Source organism: Silene latifolia, chromosome 4, assembly GCF_048544455.1.
Source record: "Silene latifolia isolate original U9 population chromosome 4, ASM4854445v1, whole genome shotgun sequence".
Lineage (NCBI taxonomy): Eukaryota > Viridiplantae > Streptophyta > Magnoliopsida > Caryophyllales > Caryophyllaceae > Silene > Silene latifolia.
In genome coordinates, this window is record NC_133529.1 from 17,811,656 (window position 1) to 17,821,478 (window position 9,823).

General features: G+C 36.9%; 2 protein-coding genes across 3 annotated transcripts; one reads left to right on the forward strand and one right to left on the reverse strand.

Moving 5' to 3' along the window:
- The first annotated feature begins 658 nt into the window (after positions 1–658).
- Positions 659–2,528, forward strand: LOC141653136 (uncharacterized). The gene is made up of 4 exons (XM_074460802.1): positions 659–1,225; positions 1,787–1,868; positions 1,951–2,165; positions 2,249–2,528. Exons 1-4 carry the CDS (start codon positions 741–743, stop codon positions 2,367–2,369), a joined length of 903 nt encoding a protein of 300 aa, XP_074316903.1. The 5' UTR covers positions 659–740; the 3' UTR covers positions 2,370–2,528.
- Positions 2,529–2,562: 34 nt separating this feature from the next.
- Positions 2,563–8,378, reverse strand: LOC141653135 (peroxisomal membrane protein PEX14). 2 transcript variants are annotated; one of them, XM_074460800.1, is made up of 12 exons: positions 8,066–8,378; positions 6,455–6,690; positions 6,239–6,284; positions 5,909–6,090; positions 5,268–5,457; positions 5,081–5,170; positions 4,474–4,544; positions 4,111–4,150; positions 3,969–4,027; positions 3,762–3,806; positions 3,378–3,446; positions 2,563–3,257 (listed from the first exon to the last, which is right to left on the reverse strand). In XM_074460800.1, exons 1-12 carry the CDS (start codon positions 8,103–8,105, stop codon positions 2,799–2,801), a joined length of 1,527 nt encoding a protein of 508 aa, XP_074316901.1. In that variant the 5' UTR covers positions 8,106–8,378; the 3' UTR covers positions 2,563–2,798. The 2 variants fall into 2 exon arrangements, with proteins under 2 accessions (XP_074316901.1, XP_074316902.1); XM_074460801.1 differs by having other exon boundaries at positions 4,111–4,147; positions 8,066–8,314.
- Between the last annotated feature and the right edge of the window lie 1,445 nt (positions 8,379–9,823).

Consider the following 9,823-nt stretch of genomic DNA (forward strand, 5'->3'; position numbering starts at 1 on the left):
CAATTTACCTGTTTTGTAATTCACATGAATTAAAATGTATCTTTTAAAAGATGATCACAATTCTATTAATGAAGTGTAGTGTTATAGTTAAAGTTTTCTGCTCATACAAAATTTTCCTCCATAACGCCTAATTTTTTTTTTTTTTTTGTGATTATATTATTAGATATATCTAAATCTAATAGCCATGATGCATACACAAGAAGACTTTCTCAAAACACCAACACAATCATTTACTCGTATATATATTGTTGAGAAGCATCTTAGGAATACATATTGATGATAGTGATCACAATTGATCTAAAATTAATAAATAAAGGTAAATGTATGGAGATCACACTTTTATGTGTCAAAATCATGTATGACAAAAAGGAGGTTGAAATCCGTCATTATTTGGGATGAAATTTAATGATTTTATATTGAAAAAAATATATGTATCGACATCAAAATGATAAATAATAACTCAAATCTCATGTCATCAAAATTGATTCGGTCAAATTTTATGACATTAACTTTGAACGACTTTTAATCGCTAAAATAAATTTGAACTACCTTTTTAATTAGTAAACAGTCGTACTCGGTATTATAGTTAAAGCCATCTTTATTGAAAATTAAAATGTCGATATTCCCAAATAACCCATCGATAAACCTCCCATCAACACGAAACAAGTGTCGGTGTTTGCACACTACCCAAGTAAACAGAAATTCAAAACCCAAACACCAAAAACAACAGACAATCAAACATGAACTCAACAACAATATCCACCTCTAAAACCCTCCTTCCTACACCACAAACCCCCTCAATCCAACCGATTCCGCCACCAATTCCCTCCAATCCCGCCAACCGCCGCCACCTCCTCGCCGCACTCTCCCTCTCTATCACCACCCCTCTCACTCTATTGACCTCTCACACCCCCATTTCACCCCCTCCTACATACGCTCGTGGCCTCTTCCAAATGCCGCCATTTAAGCTAAACAACAGGTATTTTCTGGTGAGGGCAGGGGAGTCACAGTATGAGAGTTTGGGGGTGATTAACACTAACCCAGTAGCGAAAACATCGGTTGATAATGGGTTGTCGGAAAATGGGAAAAGGCAGACGATAAAGGCGGCTTTGGAGTTGAAAAAGATGGGAGCTTGTGAAGGTAGTTGCTGGATTTGGCCTTCCATTACTCAAAGAGCTTATCAGGCTGCTGAAATCATTGCTTCTGTTAATACAGTTGATCGTAGGTAATGCGTATAACTTAAACTTCATAAATTCTTGTTTAAGTCCGTCTTAAGTTAAAGACGACATTTTTGTTAATAATAAAAGAAGGGCCGTGAAAGGTCTTAACTTAAGACGGTCTTAAATAAGACCAGCTGTTTCAACTTAGTAATGCAATTTTGTTCTGTTTTTTTGGGAAGTTTATTACTGTATAATTTTATGCTCTCAATGCAAGATGTTGGATAAGATTTATGTAGTTTTAGACCACACAAATCAACTGAATGATATAGGTTGTTTGGTCCTTTTCGTGGATCGAATCGTTGATGATAAATCAAGCAATATGATACAGCCCATGGTTTAGAATGTTTAACTTACGAGTTACCTTATTACACGGTTACAAAGTTGCATCGATAATTGACACTATTTATTTCGACTAGTTAATAATCGCATGGATACATCGACATCATCTCGAATTGGCCGTATCAGTCAAACACTATGATTTTACGAAAGTTTCGACCTTTATGTAGTTAGTGTTCTGTCTTTCGGAATTTTGATTATAAGAATGACAAACTGGTATATGGATGCAGCCGTATAGTTCCTGAATATAGCTTCCTGGATGCTCGTGGACTCGGAGCTTATGAAGGCAGGCCATTAGAATCACTTTCAGAGGTGTAGTTACTAGCTTTAGTAGTTTTGTTACATTTCCGAGTCGACAGCTCTCCATTTACTACTTATGTGCATATTTACACAGGTTTATGAATCAGATGGAGTATCTCCAAACCTAAAGCCGCCTCCCACGAGTGACGGAACACCCAACGAGAGTGTCGGTGATGTGTTTGTCCGCGTGACACAACTCATGTCGATCACGGAAACACAATACTCAGAAGAAACTGTTATAATCGTGTCTCCAGACTCCGACAATTTAACGGTTCTACAAGCCGGTCTAGTTGGGCTCGACTTTCGAAGGTACTGATACACCATGATTGAAATAGTAATAAGCATTCTTGATCAAGCTGTTAATATTCTTGCTCATGTCGCCTCATTTTCAGGCATAGAGATCTTTCTTTCAGTCCCGGAGAAGTGAGATTAGTCGATGTGAAGAGCATACCTGCATACAAGAAACCGACTACAAATGTCTACAAATGCCTTAATCCACCGAACTGTAGGTAGATAGCTTTAGGACTTCGCATTGTACATAGCTTGTCGAAAGCAGACGATCATAGGGAAATGTTGTTCAAGGATTGTCACTTGTATGATCATACATAAAATTCGACTTGGTCAGGTACAGCGTACTAAGTACTATATGCGGTAGTAACTCGAGAAATCCAACTTCCAAATCGCAAGGCTCAACCAGACAGGATATACGAACTCGAGTTTTCATTGTATTTAAAAAGGTCTATAATGCTCCAAATATATATATATTGGTATGCTGTAAATACAGTATAAAGCAAGCAGTACATTGATTTTTTTTTTTCTCCGATAAGTAGTTTATTAAGGCTAAAAGCCAAGAACCCATCATGCAGCACCGAAGTCAGGTAACTGATACGGATGGCTTTTAATAAAAACTAGAAGCAAAAGTACCTAATCTAGCTTCAAAGCTCATACCTCTGTAGCTTCCTCTTGAATCTCACTGTAGTTTATCTCGGAGTTCACAATTCCGCCATTCATCTCAAGCTGACCGCCTGATTCGGAAATCTTAGTGACTCTCTGCAATTCTTCAAGTCCACTAACAGGCTGGGCTGTTTCTTCAGCCCTCAAAGTATTATCCTTTGGAATCGATGATGATTTAGGTTGTCGAATGGCTATAGCTGCTTCCGGCATTGAAACTGGAGGCGGCTGGGGTGGGACCCACCTGCGCACAGGAGGACGATCGACTACAACGGAATCATTTGATCCAGCAACAAACTTATGGCCATCCCCGTTCTCGACCTCAGTAATTCTGACATTTTTTTGCTGCCACCAAGAAGATGAGCTATCATTACTGTACTGATAGGCAACGCCATTATCTTGGGCTGAGTAGCTAGAACCTTCAGCAGTTGGTTGATTAGTCTCCCATGGCTATTTGTATAGCAACAAGAGAACAAATGCACATGTCAGAATTCACCAGAGATATAAGAGTGCAAGATAATTTTTCCGAAAAAAACAAAAGACAAGAGTGCAAGGTAATTGAATGGATACCTTAGATCGAGGAGCCAGGCTAGGGTTTGAAATTGGTTGATTGGGATTTGGCGGGCGATCATCAATATCCTGGTGTTTCAGCAAAAGTAAAATAAGTCAAAATTGTATGTTATAGCATTCTAGCTCTATGTCCCCGCAGATAGTTACGTGTGTTCCAGTTTAGTCTGTCTAAATCAATTGTTTACGTTTCTTTTTCAGTGTGGCGTACTGTGGAAAATGCATGTGGGCTTCTTAGCCCATTTGCATTGTTTCTAGACAAAAAATCGACCCAAAAGCAAACGTAAACTATCTGAGGGAGTATAAGTTATTTCTTCTGCCTAGGAGAAAATCTTGAAAACGAAATTTTGGGGGTAATGTTACAAGCAACAACTAATTTCAACATACTCTGACATTAGGAGGTTTTTCCCCTCTCTGCACCATGGCCATGATCTGAAAAAAAAACGAAGGAAAGACATTTTCAAGGATCACAAATTTGGTATACAACGGATCAAGGTATCAAGCAGTTTTTGGTGGAAGAGCCCTGTAGAATAATTGTGGAATAATCTAAATAACCACGAAGATAGAAGAACTCTGAAAGGCTGAAAGCTATACCTCAGCGTACGATTTTGGATGAGGAGGTTCAGCAGATACAGGTGGTGAAGTAGACCTCACTGTAAGGAATGTTTAGGTTAGACTACTAGCATATCAAAACCAGATTAACGAGTTAAGTAAGAGAGTAAAATGCCAGAGCAACCTGATCGTGTGTCAAACTCGTACTTGCCGTTTGCTGCCTGCTGTAAATTCGGGATCAAACCATCAATCAGTGGAGTTTTAAGAGACCAGCTAAAGGATTGAGGTACACAATTAACTTTGAAAGTTTGAATCAGTCTCCTGAGAGACCGTCTCATATTAGAATGATGTGAGACTGACCCAAATCAAACTAAAGTTCTCACCCATATACCAAATAAGGCAATAACCCATTAAAACTGCAGATAAAGTAGTAACCCAAATATGGGTCTGTCTCATAATAATCTTATTATGAGACCGTCTTTAGATGAGGATTTGTTTTTTTTTTTGGTACTCTCATATGAGGATTTTTTATTAGCTTTAAACTCACCATGGAACGCGTGACAGACCCATCTAGATACTCTTCTCTGGAAAGGTTTCTCCCAATACTGCTTGATTGCCCTAAACACGTTTGGAAGGTAAAACGGAAGTGAGAAAAGCGAGGAGTTGGCAACCAACAAGACTACACAAAATCTACATCTTTAGTATATCATTTAACCATACAAATATCTGAGACAGGAGGGAGACAAAGAAGGTAGATTGAGGTATTTACTAAACATCGAAACTCATTCAGGTTGGCAGAACAATTTATTTTATTACCCTAACATTACAGCTTCATCCCTGATCCTCCTCCGCAAGCTCATAAAATCTTCACCATATATACGATTATACATAAGATGTGCATTCAAATGTTCAAGCATTAGTAAAGAAGGTACTAACTGATAGTTTGGGCCTAGACAATGATATGCGAGTTTTGAAATTTTGGCGTGATATTAAACCATTTATTAAAACTTTCCAACACTGCATTAACCTATGTACTTGATGTGAACATTAAGTTGCCTCCAGTGAAGTATTGAACCCAAACCAAGTATACAAAAAAGAGCGGAACGGCTTTAAGCGCGCAGAGAAGCAACAATTCTTTGAAATCTATAACATACCTTCTAACTTTGAAATTGCATTTCTCACTGTCCTCATCTCATGAATTTGTACGTCCAACAAACTCATAAATTCAGCAAAGCATTTCTTTTCTGAAAGAATATAAACATAATAACAATAAGACCGAGACAAAAGAAGGTGTAAAACTATTTAGCTAAAGCTAAGGAGGGACTATTAAAAAGGAGGCACCTTCTTGTTTTGTAAGTAACATTTCTTGACTAGCCTTTGCCACATCAGCTGCTGCAGCTGCTGCTGCTTTTGCAGCAGCTGTAGCTTCTTCAGCCAACGTTGGTTTCCTAACAGACTTTCCCTCAACAGATTCCTCTTCATCCAAGACCACCCTACGAATCCAAGACTTCAGCCTGGGAATAACCGAATTCTGCAGAAGACGCATCTTATGTGAGTCAAAGAAATAAGATAAACCCAAGTATTTTCGTGCTCTCCGTCTAATATATGTTATGTAAGACCTCATGTCAATATAATGAGAGAACTATCCATTTAACTACAAACCCCCACCCACATAGCCATTAAGCCACTAGGTCAAATGAATACCTACCAAATTCTTGTTCTCATATGGGTCAGTTGTAAGATAATATTATCATGAGACCGCCACATATGAGAATTTGTGTATATGGTTAATGAAATAGTTTCATACATAAGACCGTGACCGTCTCAGACAATTTATGAGGTGACAGAGTATCCAAGAAAAAGGCAACAGTTACTCTGTCGTGGAGCTGGGGATTTATAACAAATAAAAAGGGATTGGATGAGATCACACATTATAGAGAGAATAAAGACGATAAAAAAAAAAGTTAGTTCATAGACCATACTTTTAACACTACAACTGTTCCAGCACCAGACATGGCCAACAATCCTATTGCAAGCACTGCATGTGACCAGTGAAATCTTCTCGTCATTGTCGACATCACACCAGGCGGAGCAGCTGCCACTGGCTGCATCAACTGAACAGGGGCCTGTACTGCAGCATTTGTAGCAAGCCCAGCCTGAGCATCTGTAATGAATAATAAAGAATACATGTAATATACAAAGGTAAGCCAGCCACCAACAAATTTTGCCCACCCTAAATCATTTTGGGACTAGGACTATGTTGTTCGATTAAAAATAAACAAAAATAACTTTCCTGACATTAAAAAGATTACCTTGATGTGTGCTAGTTTGACCACTGGTTGTGGCAGGAGACGGGTCCTGCGAAATTCGTAGTATGTTAAGCAGCACAGTTTAGAGAGAAAACCTCAAAGGAAAACAAACATGTGCATACAGAAAGAGACAGACTATAGGATTCTAAAAGACCCTCGCAAATATGATTATTACTATATACTGAGTACTTCATTTTAAAGTGTATGGCAGTAACTTACAGGAACACGCCGAAATGCTTCATCAATCTCTTCTTTTGTAAGACCTTTCTTTTCAAGAAAATTCCTTCGGTGAAGGACAGGGGACCCTCTTACTCTTGGGTGAGATAGGAACTTAATAGCATTTTGCACCTGCTCCTCTCTTATAGGTTCAGAGTTTACAAATACAGATGCTTGGGAATTTTCTTGTGGGGGCTCTGTTGCAGCTTGGCTATCGTTCAAGGCCGTTTGTGAGGGTTCTGAACATGTAATTTACAGAGAGTGAACACACCAGACATAAATCCAAACTAACGCACCAGACATCAAGAACACACAGATGATTGCACCGGATACTAATCTATCTACTAGCGTTCAGTGGTTAACAAATCACGAATTGCTTCATATATGAAAGGTTACAGGGTAAAAAATGGTTTGCAATAAGAAACGAGTTGAATCACTGATGGACAAGATACCTTGAAAGACATGTCATTTAATGGTTTGCAATATTAATAGACAGCTGAAAACAATCTTCCAACAAATCGACCAGACATAAAAAATGAACATAGCTGAAGAATATATTATTATATTCCAAGTCAGAATTTTAAAAAAGAACTGAAAACAAACCATCATACTAAAGCTGAGGCTAATAGTTTCTAATTGGTTACTTCCATTTAAAGCCAAGCTTTCTCATTCTATGAATGCGCGGCATATCATTTCAAGTGCACATCATCATACTAACTACTCCAGCTGACTTTAACTTCCTCGCTATGAGTTCTTGCCATCCCAATTCGAAAATGAAATCAGCATTCTTAGTTCTGTTTGAATCCTATCATTCCTTAATCCTACGGGTTTGTCTTAAATAGCGCCCCATTCACTAAGGAATCCATTTCCTTAGACATACAACACTACAAAAATCCTTCAAATATAAGCAAAATTTACGGACTATTTGCCAAACATAAAATGCATAACTAATCACAACAGACAATGATCATATCATATCATATACTTCTGAATTCTGAATAAAAGTTCCTAATTTTACGATTTCCTTCTAAAACCAGAAACATGCTGAATCTTAGACTATAATCAATTCAACAAGATATAAATCGTCACTCTAGTTTCTTCAACTCAACGGCCACAGCAATGAGCATGATTGTACCAAGTAAATAGAAAATAAACACTTCAGAGATCATTCTAGTTTATCAAGCTATGCTAAAACCAAAATCAACCCATTTAATAGAGTTAAATTACGCGATCATCGATACAAAATACTACACCAACACAACATATGCTGAAACCACACATCAAAATCAAATCTTTGCTCCAATTTCAGTTCAACAACCACAATCACAAGCTTCAATTTGAACATCTAATCACAGATAAGCAATTCAGTAAGTAATTCACAGTTTAAATCCCTTCCAATGTACTCAACCTCGTCCCAATCAATTGTTTACCTTTTCACTTTCGGGGATTTAAACAAAGGTAAACAAATGACCGGAACGGAAAAAAAATTAGAAGTGCCCATCTTCATCAAATTAAACATACCCAACTAAAAAGATTGAATCTTTATACTTCTAAATCATACATAAAACAATACAGAAAATAAAAATAACAACAATAACAATACAGAAAAGAAACCTGAATTAGTGGGATTAGGAGGAGGTGATTGGGTTGCCATTAAACTTAAGATTGATTTAATTCATCAAAATATTAGCAAACCCGCCTAATTTAAAATTGAATTAAAATTATAAAGGGGAAGAACAATTAAGAATTTCTTGCGGGAGGAAGTATAGATAGACTGTAGTACAGAAGAGAAATAAAATTGGTATGATGAACCTTTAAAATTCAATGTGTGTTAATGATGTTTTGATAAATAAATTGGAAATTGGGTGGTTCTTCTTTACTGGTGTTCATGTGTTATTCAATAGCTCCGTTTACCGAGTGAATACCCGGTAGGTATGAGTAACTTGACTAGTACCTCAAACCCGACTCGATCCAAATGAACAAAATTCAACCGAATTCGTTAATAACCGAATGATACCCGAACTTGATTATTTCCAAGCCGATAAGAATCGAACCGATAAATCTGAAGTTTAAATATTTTTTTTCTCATAAAATCGCTCTTATTTTAGGTGTTTTTTTAATTAATTCTTTATTTATAAATGTTATTATGAATTATTATATTCAAATTGAAAAGTATAAACCACATTTAAACTAAATTTTTGACATTTAACCTAACGAAATTATGACCCGAAACTCAACTGAATTGAAATTGACACGACTGGAACCGCACCTCTGACTCAAAATAATACAAACGGATTAAAGTGGCTAACCGAAATGAACCCGATTGAAATCAAACTGAAACCGAAATTAAAGTTAACCCGATTTAACTCGAGCTTATTTAATCTGGTCCGAACCGAACCGAACCGAATGACTCTTTTACAAGGTCTTTTTTACGCGTTTTCGACCCTTTTATAATGTATTTGTTTTAGATTGAAATTTATTAAAATAAAATAAATTGAAATGATTTGAATTGATCTGAATATAAATTAAATTCAAAGAAAATATGAACTTAACGGTCCTGAATTTTGACCCATTATTTCCAAAACTCCTTGAGGCAATAGTATAAGTAACGTTATAGCTCTTGTCACACACTCACACCCGTCTTTAGAAGTGATCAAATATATCGAGTGGTTTCAAAACATAGCGAATCTATTCATCTCGACTCTCCCTCACTGAGCAACAAGCCATTCTTTGAGAGGATGTTGTTGGAATCTCTTTTCCTCATTTAGTATCTAGGTAGTATTGCTTTTTCATGATTTCTATCCCTCTTTTGTACAAAAAAGAAAGATCAAATAGCTTACTTCCACCGAAAACGGTTGGACCGTAAAAGACCCAAAAAAACAAGGATCGGGCCCAGAATAATTGGTACACGACCCACAAGTATCAGATATGGGTTGGGTTTAATGTGTAGAGAATATAAGGGGAGAGTAATTGTATTTGTATTGTATTATTAATTGATTGTATGATGAATCTTACTAAGAGATTAACTCATCTAACATATTCTCGCTCAACTAAGCAAATTGCGCTCAACTTGCATATATTACGGTATATTCCTTTGATAGGTCCATTTTATATATAGTTTACTCTCTATTTTAGCTCGGTTTTATTTGATTATTGCACTTTTAATAGTGTATTTGTGAGCTAATTCCGTGTTCTATGTGTTTTTGCTCGTATTCATTGCATTTTGTAGGAAATGAAGCCTTTGGTAGCTTTTTCCCGTCAAATTAGCATTCACCCAAGTTCACGAGGCTAATGAGAGCAAGTCTTGACCATGCAAGGGCGTTCCGGGAAGTATAAGGGTATTTTGGGAAGAATTGGAAAATCCCGAGCACG